This window comes from Mytilus galloprovincialis, chromosome 8 (assembly GCF_965363235.1).
Source record: "Mytilus galloprovincialis chromosome 8, xbMytGall1.hap1.1, whole genome shotgun sequence".
Classification (NCBI taxonomy): Eukaryota; Metazoa; Mollusca; class Bivalvia; order Mytilida; family Mytilidae; genus Mytilus; species Mytilus galloprovincialis.
This window is the reverse complement of record NC_134845.1, coordinates 33,620,287-33,638,335: the sequence shown is the minus strand read 5'-3', so window position 1 is coordinate 33,638,335 and position 18,049 is coordinate 33,620,287. Positions and strand designations below refer to the sequence as shown.

General features: G+C 32.3%; 1 protein-coding gene across 6 annotated transcripts in view; it reads right to left on the bottom strand.

Annotated features, from left to right (window-relative positions):
* LOC143085613 (cyclic nucleotide-binding domain-containing protein 2-like) overlaps window positions 1-18,049 on the bottom strand; it is a 55,827-nt gene that overhangs the window by 26,909 nt on the left and 10,869 nt on the right. For 2 of the 6 annotated variants that reach the window (XM_076262073.1, XM_076262071.1), the window contains exons 2-12: window positions 15,350-16,220; window positions 11,824-11,897; window positions 10,986-11,100; window positions 10,161-10,235; window positions 8,622-8,710; window positions 8,234-8,307; window positions 6,361-6,449; window positions 4,809-4,960; window positions 2,143-2,220; window positions 1,228-1,288; window positions 405-519 (exon numbers count right to left, since the gene is read on the bottom strand). In XM_076262073.1, coding sequence (XP_076118188.1) covers window positions 405-519; window positions 1,228-1,288; window positions 2,143-2,220; window positions 4,809-4,960; window positions 6,361-6,449; window positions 8,234-8,307; window positions 8,622-8,710; window positions 10,161-10,235; window positions 10,986-11,100; window positions 11,824-11,897; window positions 15,350-15,976 — 1,549 coding nt within the window. In that variant the 5' untranslated portion in view covers window positions 15,977-16,220. Of the gene's footprint in view, window positions 1-404; window positions 520-1,227; window positions 1,289-2,142; window positions 2,221-4,808; window positions 4,961-6,360; window positions 6,450-8,233; window positions 8,308-8,621; window positions 8,711-10,160; window positions 10,236-10,985; window positions 11,101-11,823; window positions 11,898-15,349; window positions 16,398-18,049 lie in introns of those variants that run through there. The other 4 variants (XM_076262072.1, XM_076262074.1, XM_076262076.1 and 1 more) reach the window with 4 other exon arrangements.

Sequence of the window (18,049 nt, the reverse complement as noted above, 5' to 3'; positions counted from 1 at the left end):
GTTTTAAATCGTTCATACGTGTCAATATCAAAGAGGATTTAGAGCATACCATCTGCTTTCGGTAGTATCTCAAGTTATATTTGATTTATGAGATGAAACACTCATTCTTATGTTGGTTATTGAGTAAAAGTGAAATTATTTATTTATTTTATTTTATTTGTGATTGAGAAGGTTCTGTATGAAAACTGATTCATATGAGTACAAAAACCAGTCGGTCCATGGTGGATTTAGAAGCTTCTCTATATTTTACGAGTAGAAATATTGTCTTCTGCAGGTGGAATGTAATTCAATGAATGCAAGATATTTTCTCACATAGGCTTTCTGACACTGAAAGTTTATTTTTTTCGGAAGAATAAAGTTATTGGACAATTTTGAAACACAACTATTATTTGATTGTTATTTACCTTTGATTAACCCGGGCAATTTTGGTATCGACGGATCTTTGTCTGCGTTTTGTCTAGTGTTGAATCCAAGTCTAGGTGTTACACCTTTAAGCTGTTTTAGAACTTGACAGAACCCCTGAAAAACAAGAGGAGGGAATACGTTGAGAACATAAAATATTGGAAAGATGCACATACAAAAATAACGTTTTGATACATTTGTAAGCTTCTTCAGAAATGTTTTTTTTTTCAAAAAAAAATATAGTTAACGTTTAACGTTTTTAGTATTGAGGGTTCCAAGAAAAATATTATAAAGTATGAAAGATAAATCAAATCTTAAACACTTAATCATCTTCAGAAATATTCATTCCAAGAATATTTAAGCTGTATGAAAGAGGGACGAAAGATACTAGAGGAATAAACGCGGTAAATAGTCTAATTCGATAGGTTACATTCGTGGTGAAAAGGGAAGTAGATTGTAGTTACGACATACCTAACATATCTGATATTATCTGTGAAACCGTTATTCCATAACGATCAACCAACTCGTAATGACGTCCGTAAAATTGCATGATGAAAGCAATACAGTTTTCGATTTTGATTATAGAATATAGATATATAAATTAATGCAATTATTTCTAGATTTGGGATTGAAGTATTATCACAGATAAACGATTGTTTGTATGTTTGAAATGTTCTTTAAAGTAAGACCATAAAGAAAAACAACATTAGTTTAATGAAGTTCAAATCAAGGTAACAATCACAAACGGCGGAAATTAGAAAAACTACATTAGGAGCATCAACACACATTAGTTTACTTTAATTTATTCTTATATTCAAGACTTACCGATTTTACAACATATATCCATTCGTTAAAAGTGCTGTCTTTCACAATAACAACATTTCGTCTAAAATTTGAAATACAAATTAAAAATGAAAATTTGTACAAAAGTCTTTGCTGTTTGTTGTATTAATGGTTGACATTTTTGTCAAATAGTATGATATAGTATATCAATACTTCTAAATTCAAGATTCAATTTTTCATCGTTGTATAAGTATACTACTATCTTTGATGATTTTTAAGCCAAAATGATTTTTATTCTCGATCAATAGATTAACGAAAAGTACGTAGATAAACATACAATACAAATCAGTACAGAAAAAAACACTTCACCCTTTCTTTTGAAATTCGATTTTAAGACTTATTTGCATCGTTTTGTATGATTTCAGAACTGGGTGTTGCCATTGTACTGTCAGTTAGTCTTCTAATTATAAGTTTAAAATGCCGATTTGGTATCTTCGGTCTCATTTGTACTGTTATATTACAATACATTAACAGAGGTAAAAGTTGAACAATATTAAAAAAAACTTTATCAACGAATAGTTTCATTTTGATACAGTTATTTTCATTGGCTAACAGCAATTTCGCGTCCATCTGAAATGAACATTTAATACACGATGAAGATAACACGAGGTCCCACAATAAAGTGCACAGGTAAATTAATGAAAACTTGATAGAAATCACGTCTTCATGATCTTAGCTTAAAAAGGTAATTAAAGTAATGAACGCTTATGTGTGTAACTTGATAGAGGCTTAAAAGTGTTGACCGTGCGCACATTTTAAGAATGAAGCACTTCCGCGCTTTATACAAAATGTACATCGGTCAACTCTTTTACACCCCAATAAAGTTACAAAACGAAGCATTAAAATAATCTAAGTGCATAATCATCTCATAAACTCACTATTTTTATCTTTACTTACTTGAAAAAGTGTAACAAACATTTTTCTGGATGTTCCAATAAATTTTCAATAGGCCAGTCTTTCATAAAGTCGCACTGACTGTAATGGAAAGAACACAACTAAATATTCATGAACGGTAACTGATAAAATATTCAGTCATTTTAAAAATGCAGCATATCTAAATATGAATAAATGGAGTTGTAGTAAATACGTGAATGTGACATCAACAGAACGTCCAAGTTTATCATCTAGTTTATCTAAAAAATGATATAGGCTTTTTTGTGTATTGATCATATCAGCTGTAGCTAAATTTTGTCCCGATATTTCTAAGATTTTGTTGTAGAGAATAGCATCTCTTGCAAATTGAGAGATAAAAATGAGAGAAGGGATTTGATTGAATGAAGATTTCAATAACACATCACATATCAAATTTTGATTTTATTGTTATATGATTTGCTCTGCGTGGATTCAAATGCAAATACATTTTTAAAAAACCCGCCCTATGCAGTATATGTTGCTACGGTTGAAAAATGTATTGAAATCAAGACTCTTTGTTTTGTTCACTCATCATTGTCAATATAATGGAATTTAATGCGACTGTCATTCAAGTGAAAGCTAGCTTTAAAATTAGCTTAACTCCACCATTTTCCAAATAAAACAAAGCCTATACCAAAGCCGGAATATGACAATTGTTATCCATATGTTTGATTCGAACGTCACTGATGAGTTTTAAGTAGACGAAACGCGCGTCTGGCGTAAATATAAAATTTTAATCCTTGTATCGATCTTTGATGAGGTTATTTGATGTGTTTGTGCTTTACATTTTGCCATTTGATAAGGGACTTTCCGTTTTGACTTCTCCTCGGAGTTCATTATCTTTGTGATTCAACTTTTTTCTTTACTGAATATTTCCATGTAATAAATTCTACTATTATGAATTGCTATATTTCCTGACGTCACCTTCATCTTTTAATCACAGCTTCATAGACTGCATAAGGAGTTTTATTATTTTTCATCTATATATTTACGTATGAATTCATGCAGAGTTAATCATATTATTGTATAGCAATATAATATTTTCCACAGAACGTAACCAAAAGTTAGCGTGCAATAAATTCTAATATTGCACTAGTGCAATAAATCTTTAAAATTCATGACGTCATTAACGACAAAATCTTAGTTTAAACCAATTTTTACTTTCAAATATTATATTGCTATACAATAAAAGGGTTATTGCATGAATATTGGGGAATATTGTCCCTCGTAGAACATATATTGGACTCGCAAGCTCGTGCAATATAAAATTCTACTCGGGACAATATTCCCCAATATTCATGCAATAACCCTATATTACAAAATGGAATAATAATGTCAAGTGTGTGTGGATATAACGCTACATTCAAATCTTTTCTTAAGATCAAGAAGAAAGAGTGGAAAACATTCAACTATGTAAAGGTTTTAATTAAAATATTGTAATCAAATAAATTAACAGCCTATGAAATAACAAATATCCGGTTCGTCTTCATATAATCAATATAAAAGAACGATTATCTATCCTAATAACAATATAATCTTACAGTTCTTTTAAGATAAAATATTCAATACTTCCTGTCAGGAATATATTATATACTTTGCACTTCGATAAACTATGAAAACTGGTGTCAACTACTTTAATTTGTAGAAAATGAAATGATTTTGAACCTAAGATAACATTTGGGTAAAAATCCTCAAACTGAAGATTGTCTTGTAAAAAAATTTCTTGTTGTGTTAATCTATATCAGGTGTGACAGTTTCGAGCGAAATTTGTGTGAATCTTGACTTGAACTGATGCTTTTATATTTGTCGTTTCACTTTTTTTCTTTCACAAATTTCGTTTGAAGAAACATCAGCTGATTCTGAACGAAAACATTTTAACAATCCGAAATTATAATAACAAACTTATTCTAGTTCCATAAACTTAGTGGTAAAAAGTAAATTAACGATAATCTTAACGGGAAAAAAGTCATTTTGTAATATGATTAGTCAAAAGGCAAAATCAAAACTCAAATACATCAAATGAATGGACCACAACTGTTATATTCCTGACTTGGTACAGACATTTTAATATGTAGAAAATGATCGATTAAATCTGGTTTTATAGCTAGCTAAACCTCTCATGTGATGACAGTCGCATACAATTCCATTATTCTGACAACGATGTGTGAACAAAACAGACAAAAGTCATATAAATAGGTAAAAATGTCCACACAAAAAAAGGATTCACATAACAATTTCATATTTATCATGTTCATTTTCATCCAAAATTTTGCAATGTTGTTTTGTTTTAGCGAATGTATGGTTATGAAAATTTTTAGATAAATTATGTGTATGCAGCGATCCAAAAGATCGTATTGAAGATAGTGTACTTTTGTCCATTGTACTATAATAGCATGCATGGCCGCAGAACACAGGTATTTCGTAGTGCATTTCTTTTGAACAAAAAATACAAATCAATGCATTAACTTAAAATTTATGGCCCATAATGACATTCCAGAGCGTACTTTTTGCATAAATGCAAGCTATACACTGTCAAGTCTAGGGAGTTTATTTGTAGACAACGAAATTCAAAGCACGATACTAGTACATGTTTTCTTTGACATTATAAGTGGACCCCATATTTTCAGACAATATCGTGTAAGCGTTTCTACCTTATAAACTTAATGTGTTCAGGAATATCGTCAGGTCCCGCTCCACTCATAAAGATATCAAAGAAATCTGCTCGTCCAATGGTAAGTAGCTGTACAGTTCCTTGACTAGTTACTGTAGCTGTACGTCTGGAATGATGTAACAAGGCAAGTTCCTAAGGACATAAACAATAAGTAGTTAAAGCTTCTACATATCTGGCAGAGTACTTCAAATGAGTTGTGTTATATTGACTTGTACCACTATACATGTTACCCAGAGACATATTGAGAAATCTGATGTCCATTTTGTTGGGGAAAGGGGGGGGGGTCCTATGCATGAGCTCGAATTTATGATGAATCATAACTCTGTTTATTGGTAAGTGTGGAGTTTTGCCATATATTTTGAGATAGTTAGTTCTTTATCTACTTCCAATAGGAACAAATTGTGCCCCTCTTCTTGCCGACTTGTTTCTTTATTATTATGAGGCTGACTTCATACTGGAACTTCTTAGGAAGAAAGATAATAAGTTAGTAATATCCTTTAACTCTACTTTCCGCTATATAGATGATGTTCTTTCACTTAGTTATTCAAAATTTGGTGACTATCTTGCACGCATCTATCCCATAGAACTAGAGATAACGGACACAACAGATACAGTTAGGTCGGCCTCATATCTTGACTTACATCTAGAAATTGACAATGAGGGTCGGTTGAACACAAAACTTTACGACAAAAGAGATGATTTCAGCTTTCCAATTGGGAACTTTCCTTTTCTAAGTAGCAACATTCCAGCAGCACCTGCATACGGGGTATATATCTCCCAATTGATACGATATTCCCGTGCTTGCATTTCCTATCATGATTTTCTTGATAGAGGGTTGCTGTTCACAAGGAAGCTATTAAATCAAGAGTTCCAAATGGTGAAGTTGAAATCATCCCTTCGTAAATTTTACGGACGCCATCACGAGTTGGTTGACCGTTATGGAATAACCGTTTCACAAATGATATCGGAGATGTTCCTTACGTCGTAACTACAATCCCCTTCCCTTTCATGAATGTGACCTACCGAATTAGACTATTTACCGGATTTGTTATCACATAAGCAACACGACGGGTGCCACATGTGGAGCAGGATCTGCTTACCCTTCTGGACCACCTGAGATCACCCGTAGTTTTGGTGGGGTTCGTGTTGCTTATTCTTTTGTTTTCTACGTTGTGTCATGTGTACTATGGTTTGTTTGTTTGTCTTTTTCATTTTTAGCCATGACGTTGTCAGTTTATTTTCGATTTTTGACTGTCCCTCTGGTATCTTTTGTCCCTCTTTTATAGTCCCAATATGTTAATCAATTTAATACTTACCTTACGTTATATACTACAAAACACGAAAGCTGCCGACGTTTTTATATTTCAAAGTAAAGATAAAGTTAAAAGTGTTTAATTACTAAAATTGATGACTGTCTGAAATATAGTTTATAACAATCCTATGTATATGTGCTTTTTATCAAAACGATTAATATCTGATATACAGTTTGTACAACTTACAATAGTTCTTAGGTAAACATAAATCATACTTACTCCAAAGCTCATTCCTTTTCTCATTATCGTTGCTGTTTTGACAAAGGAAGCACCAGTTTTAGGGTCTTTAAGTAGCAATGTGACCACAGCTGTTAAATTATAGTTTTTGAAACTTAAAAATAACGTGACTAAATCTAGATTTATCAAAACAAGTAAAATCACAAAAATACTGAACTCCAAGGAAAATTCAAAACGGAAAGCCCCTAATCAAACGGCAAAATCATAAAACACTTCAACAACAACTTTCTAATGTAGAAAATGGTGTATTGTACCTGATTTTATAGCGCTAAACCACCCACGTGTACGACAAAAACACTATCAATTTAAAAGAGTGCAGTTGTTCTTTGTGTTGACGATAAAAAGGTCTTTTCAAAAGATTAAAAAATTGTTTATGTATTTATGGATTTATCAATAAAAATAATATTGAAATTAGTCTAAAAAACTTGTTCAATAAAATTGAGAATGGAAATGGGGAATGTGTCAAAGAGACAACAACCCGACCATAGAAAAAACAACAGCAGAAGGTCACTAACAGGTCTTCAATGTAGCGAGACATTCCCGCACCCGGAGGCGTCCTTCAGATGGCCCCTAAACAAATATATACTAGTTCAGTGATAATGAACGCCATACTAATTTCCGAATTGTACACAAGAAACTAAAATTAAAAAAATACAAGACTAACAAAGGCCAGAGGCTCCTGACTTGGGACAGGCGCAAAAATGCGGCGGGGTTAAACATGTTTATGAGATCTCAACCCTCCCCCTATACCTCTAGCCAATGTAGAAAAGTAAATGCATAACAATACGCACATTTAAAATTCAATTCAAGAGAAGTCCGAGTCTGATGTCAGAAGATGTAACCAAAGAAAATAAACAAAATGACAATAATACATAAATAACAACAGACTACTAGCAGTTAACTGACATGCCAGCTCCAGACTTCAATTAAACTGATTGAAAGATTATGATTTCATCATATGAATATCAGGCACAATACTTCCCGTGTCTGCTTCTAGTTTCAAGAATGGAGCAGATTGGATTAAGTTTGACAAAAGTAAAGCAAATGTGACGATAACAATTTATTGATATTTTTAATTCTTACATTCATTTTCAAAAGTCAAATATGTATTTAAAGGTCAAACTCGGGTACAAAACTCTCCTTGTCAAAGAGCTGGTTTGAATTGAGGTTCAATATGCATATGTATTAAAATAGTCGGATAGGACGAGAGTGACCAGACAAGACAGGTTTTCGGTTATATATGTTCTGTATAGGAAGTATTCAACAGCGGTTTACAACTTTTGCTTTTATTTACTGTATAAAAATAAAGAGATAACAAGTTATAAGGAAAACTCATACATGAAATCTACACGAAAAGAGATTCGAAAGGCATGTGTATTTTACTACTGACGAAACAACAGTCATTTAAATCCAAACTCGTTCATAATTGTAGCTATGGGTAACACATCAAAAACGGTATTTTTCATATAACACGAAAATTATGGTATCTTTGATTTAAACATCAGATCTCTAATTTATTCATATCAATATTGTGTTGGCAGTTTTATGTGCACATTTTGTTTGAGTAACACTTTTTTGAACGTCCACTCTTATGATAGCCTCCGTCGTATATGTCTTCGCAATAACTTATTCAACCAGGTTCTCCAAAAATGTGCGCGGTTTAATCAGATAACTGCCAATAGCTTTCTGTGTGTGTTACATTTTAATGTTGTGTTCTCTTGTGTCGTAGTTCTCCTTTTATATTTGATGTGTTTCCCTCCGTTTTAGTTGTAACCCGGATTTGTTTTTGTCACAACCGATTTATGAATTTTGAACAGCGGTATACTACTGTTGCCTTTATTTATAGACAACTTACCTTGTCCGGAAAGAATAAAATAAAAGTTTTCTGCAAAATGTCCCTGACGAATAATAATCCTTTTTGGTGGTACTCTGAAATAGATGTTTTCAATTGTTCAAATATTAATGTATGAATTTTGTTTTCATTCATCGAATCCATTTCAACAATACGGAGGGACTTCGGGCTGAACCTATAAACCATATTTTGTAACACTTAATACTGACACAGTTTAACAGTCATATCCATCGGTAAGCATAAACATAACTCTTTTTCCATAACTGGTGTCGTGTGATCAGAAAAAAAGACCTCTGGTATTAGAATCATTTATTGAAGTCGTCCTTATTTTAATTTATTGAAGAGCTATTTATAGTGTAAATGCGCAATACAGACGTTTATAAATACTCACAATTCGAACCAGGCTACTGACGCCAGCTTTTCCTGCATATGAAGTGGATATTCAGCAAACGATCGAAGACTTTGTAGTCCAAACATGGCCTGAAATAAGGATATCTTATTTTGTAAAAATGTTAATGATTATTCTGTTAAAAATTAGCATTTCTACATGCAAAACTAATTTAGACAATTCCAATGACAGCTTTCCATTCTGTCATAGATAGATATAGAAGATGTGGTATAAGTGTCAATGAGACAACTCTCCATTCATGTAAAAATTTATACAAGTAAAAACCATTATAGGTCAAGATACGGCCTTCAACACGGAGCTTTGGCTCACATCGAACAGCAAGCTGTAAAGGGTCCCAAAATTACTAGTGTAAAACCATTAAAACGAGAAAAACAACGGTCTAATCTATATGAAAACGAGAAACACGTATGAACCACATAAACAGACGACAACCACTGAACATCAGATTCCTGAATTAGGACAGGTACAAGCAATTGCAGCGGGATTAAACGTTTTAATGGTACCAAAACTTCTCCCTTTTCCGAAACAAAAGCATAACACCGCAACATAGAAAGACAGTCATACATGAAAATCGGTAAATAATGGGCTCACAAAAACAAAAGGTCTTACAATATCTGTCCCCGTTTTGTACAAAAATATTATTTCCGGATTGTATTGAAATAAAGAATATATAAATAGTTAAATTTCATGTATAGCCATTGGAGTTAAAGGTTTAAATCTCACATGATTAGTAACGAATACGCTATATAGTTTATCAAAATCAGCTTTAAGAGTGAAATTGTCCCTGCCTAATTAAATGTTCGGGCATGAAATTGGATTTCAGGAATCTAACTAAACAAAAAATGACAGACTTAGTGTATCTATTTGTGGGCTCTTTTTATTACCCAGGTTATCTATTAATCATTTTTTTTTAATTCTCATTTTTTTTTTTTTTTTTTTTTTTTTTTTTTTGTGAGAGAGCGTGTTGATCTTTGGTTTTATGGATAAAATTTCGTTCACTTAGATATTCTTTTTTTTTAACATTGGTTTGTCTTACATGCTTTGGTTTGTGATATTTTTATAGCCTCTTATTTATAACCAACTTTTCCCCCATTAACAAACAAATCGTTCAGAATTATTAAAAGTTCTAACGTTAATGTGAGGGTAAACCTTGTATAAAAAAAAATTAAAATTAAAAAATTAAAAAAGGTTTTTTTTTAATACTAAGGCTTTTCTACCCCAGGAATAGATTACCTTAGCTGTATATGGCAAAACTTTTAGGAACTTTTGGTGCTCAATGCTATTCCACTTCGTACTTTATTTGACCTTTTTAATATTTTTTATTAGAGAGTCACTGATGAGTCTTTTGTAGACGAAACGTGCGTCTGGCGTAAATATACATGGTACATGATGAGTTGATTAATTCTAGTAACCAACTTGTTTGCCTACTTACAAACAAATCGTTGAGCATTATTGAAACTTCCAACGGTTAATGTGAGTATAAACTTCCAGCGTAAATGTGAGAATATTAACTTTACTAACCGTTTGGATTTGTTCTGGAGATCTTTGTTCCGATGGAAGACTAAGGATATTTTTCACTTCATTACTAATATTTATCTATAAAAAAGAAATAATTTGATAAAGATTTTTTTTTACCAACATCTGCTAAATTGGGATTCAGCTAGAATCTGTTTTTGTTTTGTCCCAGCATTTGATCAAATATATTGTGTTTAGCGGTGTTTCTTCTCTTTCAAAGCATTATAGTTTATTCTAAATGTTTAATGTATGGGTGGTATTGTTGTTGTTTCATCTTTACACTACTTTCAATTTACCTTTTCATGTCAACTTGTCGCTGATTTATGTCGTGAAAGGTCTCATGTTATTTATAAAAGGAGGGTACACGAATAACTTAGGGACAATGCAGGTCGTAAATAAACTGATAACACCATGGCAAAAACACGAACAGTATACAAAATGTTCCAGGAGGATGAGAAAATCATGCTCCACAGTTGGCATCATCGTACGTGTCTTGAAAATTAGAGTTTTTCCGATGCGTTTTTACATGCATTGTTTTGGACCTGCCTTTAAATCAAAACATTTTAGCTCACATTCATCAACAACATTAACCATTCGAAATAATGTTAATTGTTATAAATAAGGATATAATGTTTATTCTATAGAACCAGAATTTGATATGTATTTATTTTGCAATTTATAATAATTAATTAATACAAATATTACAAAAGCAATTGAACTAGTTATAGATTTTCAATTTATAAAAGTACAATAAAAGCTGAACGATTTTCCTTATCAAGTTTCTTTCTGTAGTAATAAATGTGGGTTATCAGTTTTTAATATTTAACAAACCTCTTTTTTAGCTTTGAAGTAGTTTGGATCAAATGAAAGACCTGAACTCTTTAACGTTGACGATTCTGCCTCGCTTGCTATATCCGTGAATGTTTTCATACCCATATCAGTATCACTGTAAAATTCATCATGATATAAAATTATGTGAGATCGATTTATATAACTTGTCTAGATGTCAGCCCAACAATGTTAGATCTATAAATCGGTGCTTTGCTTTTGCGCCAATTGGCATTCCATTTGCCCCAAAAACATCTTTCATTTGCGCCACAAACTATATTTCATTTGCGCCAATAATAAAACCTTTCATTTGCGCCAATATTACAAGTAAATAATAATAATACAGTTATTAATAAAACAAAAATTGTTAAAAAAAACAACACTTTTGATAAAGTTCTTGTTAGTCAAAACATATTCCTCAGAAATAAGTCATGATAAAACCAAATGCAATGCGCCCCTATAAATTTGCGGAAATTTTATGTTCTTCACTGGCTGGGTTACAAACTCATGCTATTGAGATATTGGGGTATCAAATCGTCTTGCACTATGCCCGACGTGCTGGACTACCCAACCACCTAGGCTCTTCTTATACCAAGAAAGAAAAACGACGGAGATAATGCACAAATGTGCATTGCCTCAAAACTATAAGACATTTATACAAATACTCTTTAATTAAAACAGCGAAAATAATAAGTGGCAATGATGATATAATTTCAAAAAAAATATATATTGCCCGTTGCCCTTATTACCCACAGGATAAAAATTAAATCCCTAGTCCCCAAGTCCAAATCCCCTAGAAAGTGAAGGGACGTCAACATAAAAGTAAATCTATAAATCTTACCCTTGACCAGCTGCTGAGGAGAGTTTATGAACCATAATGATGAATCGTGTATATTTTCGCCAATTTTCTTTAGCCTGAAAAGGAAAGGGAAACAAATTAAATGTATAGTGACCTTGAACAACTGTTTAACAATAAACAATTGTGTCAATAAATATTCTTACATTTTGAAATATATGTAAATGGAGAGTTGTCTCAATGGCACTCATACCCCCTCTTCGTATATATCTAAATAAAAGCAAGATATAAATATTACGTGTTGAAAACGATTGTTGAATGATGAAAACTAATATAGAATGTTGAATATAAATTTTGAAAACGGATATTGAATACGAATGTTGAATGTTAAAAAAGGAAGGTTGAATGTTGAAATTGAAAATTGAATGTTGAATGTTAAAACAAATGTTGGAAAAGAAAAAAAAAACAATAAAAAAAAAAATTGAATGTTAAAAGTTGAAAATGAATGCTAAATAATAATTTTAAAAAATGGATTGTTGAATGTTGATTATTGAATATTGAACCAACTTGACATCCGAATACTTATATGTGTTTCTCTCTTCAATATAAAGGAGTAACCGATCCTGTTGAGTCATTTTGAAATATCATCAAGAGCAACAAAATATAGGGCATGGCAAGCTCAAAACGTATAGCTGACATAGTTTATAAAGTCAGTGGTGGTTTGGAGGTTTACATCCCTTTCAAATCGAACAAAATATAAAATTATTGCATACAATGGTCAAAAACAAATTCGTCTCGCTGCACCTGCCGATATTTTCACTCGTAGGACTATTGCACCTCACACTTTCGTCTAGCCCTCGATCCGCCCTTGTTAACCGAGTGATTACAGTTTACAAAATGTACGCATTTTAAAAAAAGGAAGAAAAAAAAACTTTTATTATAATCTTCCAGTTGCACAGAGTGTATATCGTGTGTTTTAGTTTAATTCAATAAAAGATTAATGATAGTTGATTCTTTATTATCAAATTAGTTTTCCAATTTATGATTTAAATATGAATGCCGCTTTAAAAAAAGATAATAATATCATCTTTTCTGCATTGTCATAACTAGTCATTCGTCGATGACACAATAACTTTATGATATGAAAAATCAAGTACGTAATGTATTAAAGTAAAATTTTAAAAGAATGTTTCCTATTAAATAATTTCAATACCGATCGTGTTGTTTAATGGTTATAAGCCAATATACTAGTATTTACTTTCGATAATTTGAAACTTAAAAAAGTAATCGTGCCGTGAGAGAAAATATATATTAAAATTGCTAAAAATCTTCTTTCGTAGCTAAATAACAGCTTGTAGCAAATAACTGTTTTGACGAAATCTATTTACTATTAAACGAGAAGACCTCATTTTTGGTGTCGCTTCTCTCCTTTCCACAATAAATTAATCAACGCACCTCTGTGTCCTATAGGTACAGTGCATAGTCGCATTTGTCATCCATTCATAGGATTATTCAGCTTGAGTTATTTTGGGAGAAAAACGAGAAAAAAGGCATCCGGATATTTTCCCGTCATTGGACAAAATTTTAAGTCAGATTAGACTTCCGGTTTGCGTTTTTCTGTATACTTTGAACATACATATATACAAAGAATAAAGTGTATTTTCAGAATTCTATCTGCTATCATTTTCAAGTTTACTATCCACGGCGGTCACAGAGTTTATTAAATAGAGAGGGTCTGTATACTATATCAATGACCACCATGGATCGATTAGTAAACTTAGAATTGAAAGTAAATACACTATATTTATATAGTAATGAATGTTCATAATAAACAGATAAGCGCTAAAAATATTCATGTGAACTTTTGATACCTTTTCTGAAATTCTCCAGTGAGACGACTCTCCACAAGAGACCAATATGACACAGAAATTAACAACTACAGGTCACCGTACGACCTTCAACAACGAGTAAAGCCCATACCGCATACTCAGCTTCAAAAGGCCCCGAACTGACAATTTAAAACAATTCAAACCAGAAAACTAGCGGCCTTATTTATGTACAAAAAGTGAACGAAAAACAAATATGTAACACATAGACAAACGACAACCACTGAATTACAGGCTCCTTACTTAAATGTTCATAACATACTAAATGAAAACTATGTTCATATTGAAATTGACAGAAAACCAAAATTTGGGAATTTTGGAAATAAAGGAGTAGGGATAAAAAAAAAAAAAAAAAAAAAAGCATTTTCCTGTCCCAAATAACCTATATATGACTTATGATAGTTTTGCTGAAATTCTCCAGTCATTCAATATTTTACAAAATTCTTCCAACAACACTTTACATACTTTAAACTACGCTCTGAATGCCCGCGATTTCGCGGGTGTGTTTTAGTGAAATTATAATTTAAAAGAGTTTAATCATATAAAATCAACAACATCTTTTGTCAATCGGAGTATAAGTGGCTCCAACATGAAAAATATGAAAAAAATCAAGTAAAGGCCTTTCAATTTATATATCAAAACATTTTACGAAAAACAAATATGACACACATGAACTACAGGCTCCTGACTTTGAGCCCTCCCATAACCTGTGACAGTGGTGCTACAACACAAAATAAGAGCAAGTATAAAAGCAGTAGAACAAACTCATCAGATCGAAACAATGCAGAAAAATATCTAACAAAAACACAGACCTGACGTGATGTCAGTTGTGCTATGTACATTGTACGTCTCGCAATGTGTTGAAGAGTTTCATGATATGTCTCTCAGATTCCAATTGATTGTTTCGACCCAAATATGCATGTAGACGGTCACCTTAAGTTTACTTTTATAAATTTTGACCTAGATGGAAAGTTGTCACATTAGCACTCATACCGCATCTTCTTATATCTTTATGACATATTTGCCACTGGACGTTTAAAAACCAACAATCACTCAATCAATCATATTTACAGTTAATGTTATACAGAAGAAAAAAATATTGTGCCATCGAGTAAAGTTTGTTTATTTACTTCATTTACAATAAAATTTAGAATGGAATTTGGGAATATTGTCTTAGAGACAGCAACCCGATCAAAGAGCAAATTTTGGTCTTCAACGCAGCGAGAATTCCCGCACCCGGAGGTAGGCCTCAGCTGGCGTCCAAATAAAACGGTGTACTAGTTCAGTGAAAAAAGACGTAATACAATATTCCAAAACATATAAATGAACCAAAAATTAAAAAAAACAAAACATAAAAGACAGCAAAGGCCAGAGGCTGCTGACTTTGGACAGGCGCAAACATGAGGTGGAGTTTTATCTATTTCGCATATTATTATAACATTGTTAAAATGAGAATATATAAAAAATTAGATGAGGCCGTTAGTTTTCTCGTTTGAATTGTTCTACATTGTCATTTCGGGGCCTTTTATAGCTGACTATGCGGTATGGGCTTTGCTCATTGTTGAAGGCCGTACAGTGACCTATAGTTGTTAATTTCTGTGTCATTTTAGTCTCTAGTGAACAGTTGTCTCATTGGCAATCATACCACATCTTCTTTTTATAATATTGGGATAATGCGTACGAACCTGTCTAGCTCTGAGCTCCCTGGATAAGAGGTTTCCCTTCAATGACACAGAAGATCTACCAGATGCACTTTTCCTACCGCTAATACACGACTGGCTCCCACTGATATCCGCTGGCGTAACAGATAGTGACCGTTCCTTCCCTATTGTCCCAGTGCCAGTTCGGTACCCGGAATCCGTTGGAGTATCGGGAGTATTTATTGGTATTTCACATGAATCAAAACTTTCTAACTTTACATCCAGTTTTTCTTCCTTTTTAATCGATTCACTTGTTTTTGGTTTTTCAATATCCGATTTTTCAGACTTGGAATCTTCCTCAGCGATGAATTTAATTTTTTTGGAACTAGATTCCTCCCCTTCATCGTCGCTTGTATCCGGTTCATCTGGTTCGATGTCAGCATCTAAATATCCTTTTAAAATATGACGGTACCTTTTAAAAAGGTCAAAACCATCTTTCTTCTTTTTCTTAGACTTTAACGCGTCAAGTTTTGCCTTGTCTTCCTTTTGTTTCGCAAAATTAAACCGTTTTATATTTGTTAAATTACTTCCTTCATAATTTTCGGGTCTAGAATAATAATCAAGATCCGTTTCTGGAGGATCGGCGTTTTTCTTTGTTGTGTCACCTTCCATAATTGTTACAAAACACGCATACCAATCCAAAGAATTTTTTCTGCAGTTTTTTAATTCTGATCCATGATTTTCTCTTTTGCCGTCGTGAAGTACCGTTATTGTGACGTTACGTCATTGTTATGCTAGAACTTCATAATCAATTTGGAAACGTTCTGCATGTTGCTGCGAATACGGGTATTTATCTGCCTTCGGCTAGAAAAAATATAATTGCCTCGTGTGTTTGATTTTTCTCAACAGAAGATTTCTACAAATAAAAGAAATTATCAATCTATAATCGTTCAATTGATGTGTTATCTGAATTGCAAAACAAATAAGTTTCCATATAATCGCATGTCAATTCCGATCCCATTTAAGAGGTACACTTACACATGCCATTAAGTGACATGCATTTTTCTCTAACTAGTTAGTAACCTATAATAGGTAACAACGGTGAAAGAGAAAACATCCTAAAAAGCTTTTACACACCTGAGCCAAGTGGTCATATCGTAAATCATTATCCTTTACAGCCCACTTAGACGATGTAAAGTGTATATTCTTAACTGACTATATCTTTCTCTTTACACCATGTGATAGGCAACCGTAGTAAATAAAGCGATCTGAAATTGATCTATAAATCCATCTACCCTGTTTGATTAGTGGGTTTATTGAAAGTTGATGTAAAACACGGGTTTCAAGTGTCTTTATGTTTTGATCAATACAAAACATAAAATACTAAACTTTGAGATGCTTTAAACATGTTAAAAGGGAGCAACGCGTTTCCGGTCTGTATCTGACGCCGCCATTGATTTATCAAATTCTTTCATGATTTGTAAAGACCTAATTCTGCAATTCAACATTTTATTATCTCTAAGTATTTGACTTTTATAATGAATTGACAGTGAAATTAAATTAACTTTCAGAGATTTAGATATAACCCCATGGTGTAGAGCAACAAAAGTATACAGACAGTACACCCATTAACACTGTCAATTAGTTTTAAAAATTTCAATATCAAAATACGTATAAAACCAGAAGATTTTAAACCTATTAATTCTTTAATGAACCTTTTAAGTAAAGTCTATATTTAGTACAATTGTAGCATTATATTTAAATCACTTTGTTAGATTTAATATCAATAAAAACAAAATTCTATGGATATTTTACATAAAAAACTGACATTTTAATGTTTTTATTACAACATTTTATGAAGATTTTTTTTATTTCAAATTCATTGCTTTTATGTTAATATTAATCAATTTTCCAATGGGCGTGGGATATTTTCCTTTACTTTACGTCAGAATGATATTCTAGGTGTTTTTTTTCCTCTATTTACAATATCTCTTCATCATCACAACTTCTCTTTATGCATTTGATGAATAATAGCATACTTGCGTTGCACATTGCCGATGGTTTGACACAATAACTTGATATTATTAAACTTTCATTCATCCAGAGTTGTTAAACTAGATTTGTAAAAACGATATTTTCCACATTTTTTTTATGATAATTCGAACATTTTTTTAGATTTTCAAAAATAGTATTTTATTTACACTTGTCAGCTAAGTACTGATTATGATTTCGCGGATTGTTCATATCATAAATTTTATCTGGTTATAAATTACAGACGAAAGGTTTTTTGCGCCTATCCCAAGTCAGGAGCCTCTGGCCTTTGTTAGTCTTGTATGATTTTTAATTTTAGTTTCTTGTGTATAATTCGGAGTTAAGTATGACGTCCATTATCACTGTACTAGTATACATATTTTTTAAGGGCCATCTGAAGGACGCCTCCGGGTGCGGGAGTTTCTCGCTACATTGAAGACCCATTGGTAGACTTCGGCTGTTGTCTGCTCTATGGTCGGGTTGTTGTCGCTTTGACACATTCCGCATTTCCTTTCTCAATTTTATTATTTGACATTGTGAATTTCGTAAAAAAATTAATTTAAAAAAAACGTGGGTTAGGGTCGAATACCATGAATCAACCATAAGATTGCGTTGGTGATTAACAACAACACATTACATACGCTAAACGCCGTTGACCACTATGTAAAAGGCATTGAGCATTGCAAGGTTGAACTTTGACTGGAGGATTTCCTT